General features: G+C 37.2%; 1 protein-coding gene across 9 annotated transcripts in view; it reads right to left on the bottom strand.

The window, feature by feature from the left end:
* SYNE1 (spectrin repeat containing nuclear envelope protein 1) overlaps positions 1–15,447 on the bottom strand; it is a 306,473-nt gene that overhangs the window by 101,701 nt on the left and 189,325 nt on the right. For 6 of the 9 annotated variants that reach the window (XR_001875992.1, XR_001875991.1, XR_001875994.1 and 3 more), the window contains 7 exons: positions 13,742–13,924; positions 12,338–12,481; positions 8,717–8,911; positions 7,538–7,678; positions 3,256–3,423; positions 2,360–2,521; positions 898–1,092 (listed from right to left, as the gene is read on the bottom strand). Coding sequence is in view for 1 of the 9 variants with exons in the window: in XM_017821972.1 (XP_017677461.1) it covers positions 898–1,092; positions 2,360–2,521; positions 3,256–3,423; positions 7,538–7,678; positions 8,717–8,911; positions 12,338–12,481; positions 13,742–13,924 (1,188 nt within the window). In the remaining 8 variants the exon portion in view is untranslated. The remainder of the gene's footprint in view (positions 1–897; positions 1,093–2,359; positions 2,522–3,255; positions 3,424–7,537; positions 7,679–8,716; positions 8,912–12,337; positions 12,482–13,741; positions 13,925–15,447) is intronic. The other 3 variants (XR_001875996.1, XR_001875997.1, XR_001875998.1) reach the window with 3 other exon arrangements.

The following is a 15,447-nucleotide window of genomic DNA, read 5'->3' as shown; positions in this document are numbered from 1 at the left end:
AAGTAAGATCCCCAATACTACTTCCAACTCCTTATTTCTAATTAAAAAATATTTTTCTTCTGAGAAGGAAAAAATTGGTGCAATTTCGTTATTTTAAGAATTAGAAAGATATTTTCTAATGACCTGTTCACTGTCCCAGGTGACTGGGCGGAACTAAAGTAGTTGAAGTACCCTGAGACTCTCCTGTAATCCAGTGTCTTGGTTTAACCCCAGCAACTAAGCGCTATGGCTTAGATCCATAGAGCCAATTCTCACTCCATTTCTCTGAATCACTTGATGTTGGAAATTAGGAAGGCAGTAGTTGCTGTGTTTGTGAATTCGCTGCTGCAGTTCTTTAAAACTGCCCTGCAGTGTTCAAAGTAGCTGAACTGTAAGGAGCTTTAAAATGACTGCATTTTCTCACCTGTATGATATATGCAGCAACATTCCTGTACGTAAAGGACTTTTTAAAAATCATCTTAGTATTAAAGGATTTTTGGTAAAGCTGGTAGGCAAAGAAATAAAGGGGTTTATCTTCCATGAAAAAAGTCTGCATGTAAATCAGTGGGAAGATGAGTGTAGACAACAATGCAACAATTTGGAAGAGGTCTTATTTCTTGTTTTAAGCTTTCCCTCTTCTCTTGTTACCCAGCTTGGAGAGGTGACTCCTCAGAATTTTACCATAGATAACATGATTTTTAATATCTGCTCTTCATTACTTCATTTATGCATATATATACACACACATATATATATGTATATATAAAATATATAAAACATGTGTGTGTTTCCAAGTACCTTCTGGTTACTTATCACTTAGCATTAAGATGAGGGGCTCACTAAAAAAAGAATGATAACTTATTAGTGAAAGGAATTCTGAGAAATGACTAAGAACATTGGTGATGTTTTTTCTTGTACCTCTAACAGTTGTCGTTTTCCTGATGCCTTCATTCGAATTGTGGCCATTCGTTCCACCAAGACTGTGAGAGTGGACTGCAATGCCATCTGATCAGCAGCTTCTGCATCCAATGGTTCTGAAACAAGCTCCTGGGCTAGTGATGTCTGAAGCTCAGTGATTTCTTCTTGCAACATTAAAATCTCATCCATCAAAGCCTATTTAGAAATGAGAGCAGAGAACGTATTTGATTCATTTATCAATGAGAAGAAAGTATTTCAGGAGGCATAGATTTAACAGAAAATTCAAGACGACTACCCAGGGGAGCATGAGGAACACAGAATAGTGCAATGTATCACTGCTTGTTTGCTAGAGAAAGAATTCCAAAGGACTGAGTCTTGCTTTTAGAGGCTTAAGCTAGGATCATGTATAAAGTATGATAACTTAAATATGGATTTAATTTCTTATCTTGAATTTCAAACATATCACAAGAAGGAATTATTTTGGAACTATTACACATATAGATTTATTCTTCCAACATATTATCTGCAGGGTATTCTAGTAGACACAGTAAAGATAATGAACAAGTAAGTGAGGGTCTGTGAGAGAAAAATACGGACATTAGTTAGCTTCCAGCCTAAAACTTACTAACTGGACAAAGAACCTCCAGCAATGTAAGTAAATATTTATAGAGTTTCACTCCATGGTGTAAAATAAGTCCCTACTCTCATTCTTATCCAATAAATCAGTTTTCAAGATACCTACAAAGGGATGCTGTACTACCAATACCTACGAGCAGGTACTTTACTTTCACATCTGACAGTATATACACACTGGATGCATAGGACATCACACAGTGCTACAAAGCCAAGTGTTATCCTTTTTAAGTCATGGAATTTCTACTGAAATGAGAACTGGTCCCACCAGATAGTTTCAAGCTATCAGACAGAAGACTTAAGTAATTACAACAGAGACATATGTCAGATTGGTTATTTGATAAAGTATTCTCTTATTATTCAGAGTACCATTACTCATGACTTCCCTTGGGAGGGAATTTTTGTGTGCTTTAGTTTGTTTTGTTTAACAAGGCAAAGATTGTATTTCAATCAATTTACAATGCATCAGTATTGGTTATGATCTTAGTACATTTGGAAACATTATAAATATTCTTCAGCACTGATGCTGAAGAACAGTATGCGTAGATGTCGCTGTAAAAAATCTTGCACAAAAGATTTTGCTGAAAATTTCAATTGGACAAACTCTTATGATCTATTCTACTTTTCTTAAAAGGCTCCTTATTAAAAGAATCCCAGTTACACCTTCTTTGGAACAGTCAGAAGTCCAGAAAGGCAAGACATACAGCTAACAGAGAAGGTTCACACAACTAATGCATGTCTTTGAGGAATCCAGCAATGAAGAATGTTATTATGAAAGATATACAGGTAATACATACTCTTCCTCTATTTCTCATGTGTAAGTTTTTACCTGATGTTCAGCCATCTGGCTCTCCGGGCTTTTGGCTGGTTCCAAACTCTCGTTTAGTTTGATTTCGGTGGTCTCCATTTTTGTGGATATAGACTGGAGTGTGTCCTGATACTTCTGTTGACGCTCAAGAGCTTCATAGAGAGTGCGTTGCTTTTCACTGATCTGAAGAAGAATGGAAGGTATAAATTCTGATCTCTAATACAGGATTTTCTCTTTAGTCTGATTCATGTATCCCTAGGCTTAAGAAACTACAGCCAAAAACTTGCAAGAAGTTTTCAAAAGTATAAATTATAAAGCAAAACATCCATATTGAAAATATTTATCTGTTTAAATATCATTGGCCAAAAAAATGCTGAAAAAAATGGACTTTAATAAAGCAGGGAAAACCTAGGCACAATTTTGTGCCTTATTTTAGATTTTATGCACTCAAACATGGATGTGTGCTATTCGCTAGACACATAGTTCTTAACACCCCATTACAGCTACTGTGCCTTTGCAAGGAATTAAAATTTATGGTATGTGATCAAAACTTTAACCATTTTCATACATTACTGAATGACTATGCTATGGAGAAATGTGTTGACTCAGTATTGGGAGAAACTGGATCTGGGGCCTCTTCTGCCAACTCATGCAGCATGAGTGGATATCCCTGTTAGGTTATGGAATATAGTCTGGGAGTAGCCAATATTTCTGAAGACAACTATGAGCTTTAATGACTTATTTTTTCTTACTGGAGGTCCATCCAGTAAGGAACAAAAATAATATATCACAAATAACAATTCTAATTACCATCTGAAAACCAAAAAGTGCAGAGAAGATTATCAGCTGAGACAGTTCTTTGAATTTTATTCCTTACAAGTGGCCACTTATTTTGAACCCTCGAGATGAAAACTTACCACATTTTTCAGTGTTTCCCAAGAACGCTGCAAATCATCCAATTTGGCACTAGCAGCTGATTCTAAGCCTGGTTCATAAAACTCCTGGGTAGCTGAGGTGCTGGGTTGAATTCTAGCAGCTTCTGTCTGCAACTGTTCAGCAGATAAGGCTTGGTAATAAGCAATGTCCTACAAGCATGAAGTACATTATTGCACTTTCAAAAGAGAAAGATACTGAATACTATCCCCTCCATACTGCCCCATTGCATATGTCCATTAAAATAAAGCCCACAAAGCCCAAACCACCAGGAAACCTCTGAATAACACAGTAAATCAATATTTAGTAGTAATACACTGAGAATGGTTTGGAAGGTCACTATGATGAGGATTCTGGATGCATTTTATTCATGTTCATATTAGCTAGGAGTTGCAGAAGGCAACTGTGGACAATCACGGAAAGGCTGGGAAAGGAGTGCTACAAATGGGAGCGTTGTTCCAGCATCATCACAACTACACCTGGGAAAAATCCCATCACAGAAGACAGTGGGTTATGGTACTGTAGGTGGCAAAGAATACCACCATAATGAACACTATCATAGAGAAGGCAACAGAAGAACCTAAAAGGAATATGCTGAAGGACTAGTAAATGATGTAAGAAAGAGTATGAAGCATCAGTTTATTACAAGCCTTCAACCAAACAGGTAGCCTCAATTACCTTATAAAAGATACTGGAAAAAGGGACCAAAAGTGCTATGGAAATGGTTAGATGTTCAAATCACCACTAAAAATTCACAGTGGAATTGTTTCTCACCAGAACTTCTATACTTTGTGTATGGGGGACTCTTCAACTGTTGCAGATGACAACTAAAAAGATCTACAGAAAATGTAAAATTAAGAAAACATGTACAGTATCTATATGTAGGTCAGGAAAGCAGACTTGATGACAAAGATTATTTAAAACTGAAACCATGTATGACAGGTAGCACCACATTATTTGGAAGGTGAAAAATGCTGCCTCAAGGGAGGATGCAAAGCATACAGAGCCAGGCTTTTTCACTGGTGACAGGACCGTATGTGAACAAATCCAAACAAGCTCTGGAAGGGCACAGAAACCAGATCACTCCCATCAAACTGTCCAAAAGTGTCAGATGAGGTACTTCTTCAAAGGCAATAACTGAAAAATTTAATGATAAAAGTGTTACGATGTCCAGGACCCAACAGGGTCTGCAATTTCTGGATTTTTTACTCTGACCAGAAATGATCTTTCCAAGTCACAGTGAGAAGTTGCACCAGTGGGGGCAACTCCTCATTTTGCCTTGCAGCTACTCTCCAGCCCTTAGCTAGTCCCCTCTCAAGGTCAATAGAAAAACTGTGCTTCTATGACCTCTTAATATGGTTTTCAGAATAAAGGGCTTATTTTCACAGAGCAGGAAAAGCAATTCCTTTCTCTGTCTTTTCAGCTGCTTTCTGCAGTATACAACATGGCAATTTCTCTTTGGCAAAGCTTTCACATGATGGTAGTAGAAATCCAGATGATCATACAAGTAACAGCTTTCGTTGCCCCTATACATGCCCTAATATCTCATGGCTGTTTTTGTGAAATTTAGCCAATGAACAGTAGTCAAGCTTTGTTGTTAGGATGCAGGGGCAAAGGGCGTGTTTAGATTTCATAAGATACATAACAAGGGCTGTTGCACCCTAGATGAGTTTTCATAGGGGAAGGAGAAAGAATGGTTAAGTAGGCTGTGTACAAGAGATAGAAAAGCATTTAACAGTGACCCAGTGCTTAAGACTTGAATCACAGGATCAGCTCTGGTCTACAGGGCTTTGTGCCAGCACATCAGCTTTTTCAATTCAATTGCTCTGCAGTGTGCATCTGGAAAACAAGTTTTAAGTGTGCCAAACTTCAATCAAATGTATCTTTGGGAAAGTATAAGAAGATTCAGCCCCATAGAATTCTCATTCAGTACTGCAGCACAGACGAAGTGTCTAATTTTGCTAAACATCAAAATAAACAGCATTTCAGAACTGCTAGCTATTGCCAACATATTATATACTATGAAATTCCTCAGTCTTTCTAATGTTATCTTTTTATCCCCCCTCCTCCATTTTTAGAGGAGCTTCAGAACAAAAACAAACCTGGGCAACTGTTAGCTAGTACTAGATCTGTCACCTTCTCATATTTGTGGTCTTGCTTTAATCTATTCCAATACATAAATCCAGTATTTCACTAATATGCAGTTGGCACTGGTTTTTTTATACTTTTTCATTACTTGTAAGAAATATAAAAACAGGGCATAGATGTCTGAATTCAAACTAGCTATATTTCAGCATTAAGAGATGAGAGGAAAGATGATGAAAGACTATGGAGAGATTATTTGGGATGAATCAAAAAACCAGTTGTAACTCCCAACCTTCCCCTCCTCAATCCCCACTTCATAAGAGCTTTACATTTTTTTCCAAAGACTAAATTCATGGGATTCTTTACTTTCTAGAGTTTCTGTTCACATGTTTTTCTGGTAGTTTGCAGGCGATCTTCTTATGAGAAATTATTTCTTTTAACACTGCTACATTTTAAAATATTTTAGCAAAAGCTTTGTTGATTTGCTGTAGAAATACAAAATATTCATAACTTACATTTGAGCTCCTAGTTCACTAATCTCTAGAATTTATTTTTTAACCAACCTTCTTTCCTGAAGTCTCCCTGGGCATTCATCATGATCAGCACTGGCAGTTTCATAGGTTCTTTAGCTTTAATCTCACATGACTGTGAACCTAAGCATTTCGTAAGTAAACCACTGCATTTTGGAATGTTCTTCTACTTGTTTAGTACATGCAGTTCATTTCAACATTAACCACACTGCAGAGACCTTCAGCTGTAAACTTTTTAGATTATTACAATAGCATTGATTTTCTCTCTCTCAAAAATCTGCTAAATGAAAGATATAATCTTTTTGTTCAATTTTGCACTATTAAATCACAGATTCTAAAACTTGTATTTTGGTGTCAGCTCACACTGCAACAGCATCTTCACTGTGTTTTCTTTATTGTCTGAGTTATTCGAGCTGTTTGACTTCTTTTACATTTACAGAGAAACGCAATTCGCTTTGCTTATTAGTAAGCAAGCTGCTCTCTGTCCTTTAACTCCTTCACAGATTAATGGTGTCATAAGACTTCTGTGTTGAAATATATAACTTCCTTTCTACTGTAAGTAAACTTTACAGGGAAATTTCTAATTATCTAAAATGACAGAACACTAGAAAAATCCTTCTCATTCATTATAAAACTCTTTTGAAAAGTTGTGTAGTGCCGTTGAAGATTTTGTCACCATTCTTACTATCTTACCTTAGTATCCTTATGTCTTATAATTTATATTTAGCAATTTCTACAGAACCATATGCGTTTCTGAAATTAGCGGAAAGAATCGATGGGCATCTTGTGCAAACTTCTCTAATTCTACTCAGCAATGCAACTCAACACACTCCACCCTTCAAGTCTGTGGTGGTCAACTTTTGAAGCAGTCATAAATGCAAAACCAACCAATAACCCACAAAATCCAGAAGAGTGGAGGTGGTGATGGCTCCTAAGGCTCACTTCTAAAGTTTAACATGTGCCTTCATGTACATGATGCTCAACGTGCTGGCTCAATGGTTACATTTTAATCAATGCTGATGTACACTTGTTCCTATTAGAAGTGCCAAAGCCCTCAGTTTTGATTTAAAATTTAACTTCAGTTACTTCACTGATCTGCCTCATTAGCACTTAAAATAGACTGTAATGGTAATGAACAATGTTGGAATGAACAATACATGAAAAAAACCACATGGAAGTTAATAACTGCAATGGTATTCAGTGGAAGATATCAAGCTGTGAATTCAAAGTCACAATGGCAATGGTACAATAAGAAAAATGTATATGGACATAATTCAATGCTTCATTATGGGGAGTACAAAAAGGCATTTTTTCTCAGGATTCAAGATTCCATTGAGTACTACTGAAAAATAAAAATTAGGTTCTAAATAAAAAATGCTGGTGACATGGAAGAGCTTTGCAATTGTCACTTGAAATTTACTTTTAAAAATAATTAATAGCTGTAACACCAGATTGATTCAAAATTTAAACTCAGAAGTCAATATCTGTATCCATTTTGAACGAGAATCTGAAGGTTCAGTTTGGCTAGAGGTTAAGCCTCAGCTTCTTGGAGCCATAGCTAAATATTATCTCAGATAATTAAATAAACCACCTGTGCAATGGAACCATGTATGAATGAGATGAATGCAAATGAATGCCAAGAGGGAGGTACCTGGTTAACAGAAGCATCTGTATTAGCCACAGGTGAAGGAGAGCGACAGGCAGGTGGAGAAGAAATCTCACTGTTGGTTCCCTCCTCCCCAGATTCCTCAGTGACAGGGGAGAGCAGCGTGTGACAGCGACCAGCAGTCATCTGCCACAGGAAAAGCAACCCCAGAGCACAGAAAGAAAATCAGTTACCTCAACTTAGGCTTGACTTAGACTGAGATCAAAACAACACAAGGCCAGAATTACCATGACATTATTTAGTCATGCTTCATGCTCCTACACTTACCAATTTAGAAATGCGGTTGAATAAATAGTCTTGTACTTCAGTATGAACCTGCCCTCCTGTACCTAACTCTACCTTGAGTAGCAAGCAGCTCAATAATAACAACTTTGGGTTTGCCTAAATGTCTTCTAATACCATCACCACTGCATACAGAAATACTATGGAGAGCTACAGAATAATTCAGTATTTGCCTCAGTATCCAGGTCCAATTAAAACAAGGAACAGACTTGAAATACAGAATACACACAATCCAGTAGCAGCATATTCTTCTTCCCTCTCCAACGCCATTATACAGTGATAAATCCTGAAATCTGCACTCTATTTTCACTCAGACAAAAATCCCAGTAGCATCAGCAGTATGTTCATAATGAGACCCAGTTAAGAAACAAACAAAAGCAAAGTGAGTCCAACTCTGCCTATGGCAGAACTTAGCTTTCATTTTCAACACACTCATCTGAGAATATAGCAGCATACTGTCAATTATCACATCAAGATTTTAATACAAGGGCTTTAAAAATACGTTATGAAAAACCTATACACTGCAACATATTACTAAATAATACTTATTCTGGTTTTATCTTATTCCTGCAATTCATTAATTTCTTAGCATTTGCTCTTGCATGCTGATAGTTACAAAAAAGCCCAATATTTGCACATAATTACAGAAAACTTTAATGTATTTGTCTGTTAAATAACTTCATCCCTTATCAACAAGTCTTGAAAACCCATATAAAGCAAAATACAGTAAAGGAAGGCTGCAACTTCCCTTGGTTTGCCACACTCCAGCCATTTCAAAAGCAGATGTAGATGTGAGCTGTGGCAATTTGCTACACAGGAGTGTTATAATGATGCAAAAGCAAGCAGTCAGATAAACAGTACAGAGATCAGTGCGTTGCTTACCATAACCACTGAGGGATGAGTGGGGTGTGCTGGGAGCAGGTCTGAATCCAGCTCCTCCATTCCCTCGGACAGCCCCTCCACTTCTGTCACTGTCAGCAGCATGGTGGCATGTTTTGCTTTCATTGTAAGCATCTTGCACTTTGAATTCAAAGAAGCAATTTGCTCCTGGTATCCTTTGATCTTCTGAGCCAGCTCCTGAGGAAACATTTTTTTTCCCTATTGCAGAGGCAGCCTGTAAAGGCCACAGGACCTGCAGCATTTCAGCTTTGGTGGCGAAGTCAAGCTCTCCCCTCCAAGCCCAGCCAATAACATCATAGCGCCGCCGCTCAGAAACCCCGCATAAGCTGCCACACTCGCTGACAAGCAGGATGTTGATATCAGAGGGAACAAGCCGAACTGCGTCTGGCTGCACAGCTAAACCGCAGAGCCAACAGCTTTGGAGCGAAACCGGAACAGGGCTGCGAGAGGCTCTGTGAGCATGATAACCGCAGAGGGGAGAGATGGAGGGACACTTCACATTCGCATTCAGCCTGAACCCGAGACAATGTCTATAAGCTTCAGACTGCAGCAACGGGGAATGCCTCTCCCTCTTCCTGCCCTATTTTTTTAACCCTGTTCTACTTCCATTTATCTGAGGAAAATGAAGCTCCCCCGCACAGTGCATGCCATGGAAATGAGGTCATGTGGTAACCACAAATGTAAAAAATGCCCCATTCAGCTCCCATCATAAAGAATGAATTGTTCAAACAATAACTCACAGGGTCTAACAGCATCAAATGTGATAGGAACAATCAGACACATAATAAGATTAAATGCAGACTGGATTGCTTTTTGCCACTGTTTGGATAAGCCATATATTAATCTCATTTTGGTTTTGTGTAAATCAGAGTTAAAAGCTGAGCTGCACACAGGACTAACCTTTCTTTAAAAAGAGCTGGGGAATCTGGCTTAAAGCAGAGTATATTTTAAAATATTGAGGGGTTTATAGTTATGAAATTGTCTATTTGAGTGGCCAAACACCATCATAAGCTTAAGTTTTGTCAGAGAAGAAAGATGAAAATGAAAAGCCTTATGACTATTCATAAGTCTTATCTTCTCTCCTACCCTGCATTGTTGCCTCATTCAGTGTCCGGTTTCAAAGCTTTCAATTATTATAATTAAAATAAAAAAGGGTGGAAGAGTTTCACATTTTTGTTGAAGCTATTGTTCCTTGCTCCCTAGAGGCTCAGTAACAAGTTAGAGTTTTCATCTATAAAGTGAAAACACTTTTATAAGCTTGCCTGTAAAATCAGTGATTATTTCTTCAAATATATATTTCTGCTTTGTTTTTATATCTGCTTTTATTTCTTCAACAAACACAAGTTTTTAAGGAAAAGTAACAACAAAAGTTGCAAGATCTAGTAGGCATAATATACTATTACAATATCTTTTCAAAAGTAAATAAGACTACTGCTTCAGGCTGGTAAAATGAAAAGATTTTTTTGGTTGTATAACATTTCCAACACGCAACCTCCTTAAAATTACAGTGCAGAACACTCATAGCAAGAAATACGGAGTTAGAAATTGAAACAGCACGAAGACTGAGATGACACTTGACTGCTTGGGTTTCAATGGCACCTGGTCCCTATCTGTCACTTTAGTAACAAAAGGACCTCTTGGTGCTCCAGGGCTTACACTGGAGACTAAGCAAGGTCTTGATTACAAAACATCAACTAAAACAATCAAAAACCAAGCTACAATCAAATCAAACCACGAATTTAATGTCTAGCAGCTTGAATAGTTATCTGCTCTGTTTGGCAAATACCGGTCATTCACTAATGCTAAATCAATGACATATCTGAGGCTCAGCAGAAAACTATTGTCATTCAGTATACTCACTTAACTCCATCAACATTACTGAGGTGCAATGACATTTGTGGTATTAATGTCCAATGCACTAAGTATCTACAATACCTCTTCCAACTGAAAACAAGGAAAAGGAAAAGTAGGCAAAAATGTGATTGCAAAAAAAAAAAAAAAAGCAACTTATAAAAGCAATGTTTCATGAGGTACTGTATTATCCATTAAAATAGTTCACAAGCATGGAGATACTCGCCCACATTGTTATCTGAAATTCTAAATTGTAGAGAAACATGGGTCAGTAAGCATAGTATCTAGTTAGATACATGCACAGTAATACAAGCTTCCTAAAAATCAGGATGTACTTTCCTTCTACTTTCTTCCTCTTATTTTAATATAAATATAGCTATTATAAATGCTCTTTTAAGTTCTCTTTCACACAGGCTTCAACAGGGAATCTGGTAAATGTTACTTTCTTAAATTAATAACACACTTAACAAGCCAATTGACAGACTTTCTTTTTGAAGTAGTATCATAATATATGTTTCATAATATCCACTTCATGTTATGCTTTTCCACAGGTATTTAGCAGATGAAATCTGAGCCAAAAATACGCATATCTCAGTCTTTCAAAACTCCTTACCCCTAAACATGGAAAGCTTGCAAGTATGAAATGAAACCTGTCCATTCTGGCTGACCCCAACATGTGCAGTAGAGTAATGCTGCTGTCTTCCTGCAGGTGTCTAGAACAACTTCTAGCTACTAAACTTGTTCAAATGCAGATGAAACTTCAAGCTGCCCCTTTTTAATTCCTTCCTGCCTGCAGCATCATTCCTTCCTCCAGCAATATTACCCTGTATCACTGAAGTAATTCTGCTGCATTTGCTGATTCTGAACATTTGAATAGAGAATAGTAGCATTATCAATTCAGCACTAAAAAAAACCCAGAAATGTTTGTTTACACAAACTGCTCTTGAATTTATACTGAGTAACTTTTGTAACAACTGGATAAAAAATGAACAACACATATACCATGAGGTTATATTACACAACAGGACAGACAGCTTTAATTCAAAGGTAAAGAAATGGTGCCATCTGGTGCCATAAGTGACACACAGAGATCAGTGGTGCATTTTCTATCCCAAGAAATACACAACAGACAGGAGAAGGAGAAAGGGGCTCAGAAGCTCTCAAGGCAGCACAGTGAGAAGGCTGCACAGAGACTACCCTAGCTTATTTGAGGGCTGATGACCAATGAGTTTGTGGGCAGGACCCACAACTCCATAGCATAAAACTCCTCCCAACAAAGACTTTAAATAATCTTTGGACTGAATGGTGCAATTTCCCTCCAAATCTATTGTGGTTTTCCTGTGATTCAAGTCCCTTGGTGTTCTTTCATGGGATGTTACTGGGACGAAAAGGATATACATGCATGCATACATACATGTGGATCACCAAATAGTAGGGATTACCTGATTGCTCAACATTGACTTCTGGGACACTCCTCAGTCAAGTTCCAATGTTAATTGTCCTTTAATTATGCAATGTTTTTGTTTATCACAATCTTGCCCACAGATTAGGACATACCTAACTGAACAAACAAAAAAATTCTCCACATTGTACCAATAGCAGGAGTTTCCTATCTGCTATTAAGTCTATCTGCTCAAGTAGTTTTGAGGAAGTCTGAAAACCTACCCAGCTAACATTACCATTGCTCATGAAAAGTTGTTTGGGTCAACGAGCTGCCATTGAGCCCATGTTGATGCATTTTGGCTCTCATACCTCATTACGTGAAATCTGGACCTGGAGTTCCTGGATATTGCTGGTGGCTATTGGCTTGCCTTGGATCTCACGATGGGCACTCTCTATCATTTGCTGCAAATGTTTCATTTCTTGCTCATACTGCTCATACTGAACCACTGCTTCCTAAAGAGGGAAAAAATATTGAATTTTTTATTTATTGAAAATAAATTTTTACTTAGTCCAAGCATGACTGATTTCCCCCCCTGAAGTGGAGCAAATTTACATCTATCTGGCACTCATGTCTTGATAAGTAAAGCAGGAGAATAGTCAGGAAAAGATCTGTTCATAAATATTGTGAACTGTAATGATTTTAATGGTTTCATTTATTAACTATTACCCAAAAGAGCACTTCACATAATGTGATGTTTTAGTTTTCTGACAGAAGGTGCTATAACTTCTGAATTCTGACAAGTATCTGAACCAAACATATCCACAAAAAGACAGCATTACTTAAGTCTCATAGTTTTGCTACAAAGCATTTTCATCTGCTTTTTCACTTCAAGCATTCGTTTATGAAGTGGAAAGACAATAAGAAAAGCTTAGATTTTACAGAAAATACAACTGGGAGAGGATTACGAAGATTGATTCAGATCATTGTTCTACCAGTATAATATCAGTTCTTTCTATCTTAGATTCACCAGCAGTTTGTCTAACCCATTTTTTAAACTTTCAGTGTGACATTGTATCCTGCCTTTTATGTAAATATCATTAATTATCCTTAATCATCAAAAGTCTCTTCTGTTATCTATCTTGAAATTTGGTAGTTGTACCCTAGGCCACACTATGTACTTTTCTATCACTAAATATGAGGAAAGAAACGCTTATACTCTTCTTTTACACGTTTAATTATGAATCCAGACATTAAAAAAACACTCTAATTTACTTATATTTAGGAAAAAATGAAAATGCAAATTTAATAGATGTTGAATGATTCCAAAATCAGAAGACAAATGTACATAAATTTTTAAATAAAAAGAATAAAAATCATTATTTTTATACTAGAAAGTTACTTAATTAACTCAATAGTTTTTATGCAATCTTTAGAAGTAGCTGATGTTATAATGATGTATTACTTTTATTAACTGATTATACATATTATAAAATTAACCTGCATACAATCATATCTTAGCTATTTGTCCAGTCAATCCTTATAACAGTACAAAAATCGTAGCACTATCAGGGAGAGAACCAAGGTGAGAGTCAGATGAGAATTAAAATGATCATGAATGTTAAAATCAGGAATGAATGAAACTTAGTGGGGAAATTCCTAATGGTACTACGGAAAAGAGGAACACATAGAGATATGAAATTTTGTGTTTCTATCACAAATTGTATGTCAGTGTTGAAGTTACTCTGAGTAATTTATGGAGTGGAGTTACTTGCCTGCATGATGTTGCACTGCTGAATGGCAGTGTGCTGCAGGCGGCTGGCCTCCTCCTGGAGCCGGAGGGCACTATGGCATATTGGCAGGCCGGTGACCACCTCTTCAGGAATCCTCAAGGCACTCTGGCAGTCTTGTACTGCCTGAACTTTTGGCTTCAGTGACTCCATTTCAGACAACAGATGCTAGAAACAAAGTCAGTGACACAATAAGCCAATTCTGCAGAACTCCCAGAGCATTCCATACAGCGGAAAACAAATAATGGTAATTTCACGCAATAAAAGAAAAATTTGGTTATCTGTTTTCTAAATTGAATATAATCAGAGCATACTTTCTCTGGAGTTGCTCATTGTGAAATGAGCACTCTTTTAAATATCAGTTAAGCAAAACCACCACATACTAGGTATAAAAATAATTAATTAAAAAGCATAGTAGTACCTATTTTTAAGTGTCTAAGTAAAAAATATTTCTTGTAACAGATTTGAAAAAAACAGATTTAGAAAATCCACAAATTGAAGTAGCACAGGAGTCAATTATGTATACATATATTTTAATGTTAAAATCTGAGTGGAATCCCCTGCTGAGACACAGAAGCACATTTTCAAACCAGCAAATGAATCCCATTGTGTTCACAGATTTCCTTTGAAAACTCAAATCATGACTGAAAATGTTGCGTAAAACTCAAAAGGCAATCAGACAGAAAGGAATACAGCTACACAGAAACCTTTTTCTCTGAATTATCACAAGCTGGATGCCTTTGGTAATAGTGTCTATTCCATACACAATGTCCATTCAAGCTGTCTGTTCATATGCACGAGAAGGGTCTAAATGATGCAACAGCTGGAGAACAGATTTGATCACTATTCTTTTTATCTTCATTGTAGAGTTTAATGTATTCACAGATAAGAAAAGAAAAACAAAACGAAACAAAATGAAAAGGTAAAGCTGATGAAGAGAGCCTTCGCACATTAGAAAAAGATTTTAAATTCCATAGCTATAAATCAGCTAGACAATGTATGAGGCAAACAGGGATAGAGAGACTGGTTATCTCCTTTACCCTATACCACATGCAGAGAGATAGCTAAAGTGGGTCTGAAGTTCATATCGACGAGAGGATCCTGCTTTGTTTTTTATTTCTGTGGTTACATGACATACAGTGGATAATCTAACCAGAGACTTGGTATAATGCCTATTCCTCAGACATCACTGGTGGGGTCTCTCCTCCATCAGGCCCCATACTGCTGGCAAAGGGTGCCTTTATTGTGCAATCAGCACCCAGAGGCATCCTGGGGGCTGCATGCCAGTTGTGCACTTTACAAGACACTCTCTCTGGTCTGGTGAAACAGGAGGGAAGGGGCTACACCCCCTTCTTTACAAAAGAAACTCATACTGTGAGACCTGCTATAGCCAGGACAGAGAATACATATAAAAACTAGTGTAAACTCCATATTCCTTCGTTCTTACGGTGGGTGATGTGCTTCACTTACACCCTTCAGGGCCACACTCTGAAATCTGGCTGTAAGTCCCCAGAATAAAGACCGTATATTTTCATGAAAAGGGAAAGCTGTGCAAATTTACCTTTCATCCATATGCTTCTCTGTAGATTTTATCCCTACAGTGAACCTGTTGACATTCAGTTTTCACTGGCAGACTGAGGCAGTGAAATCTCCATATTAGCTTGCAGAACAAAATATTTCTTAAGAAACTC

This window comes from Lepidothrix coronata, unplaced genomic scaffold (genome assembly GCF_001604755.1).
Source record: "Lepidothrix coronata isolate B3197 unplaced genomic scaffold, Lepidothrix_coronata-1.0 Scaffold94, whole genome shotgun sequence".
Lineage (NCBI taxonomy): Eukaryota > Metazoa > Chordata > Aves > Passeriformes > Pipridae > Lepidothrix > Lepidothrix coronata.
Note: the sequence above shows the minus strand (reverse complement) of the source record. Positions and strands in the feature narration are given on the sequence as shown.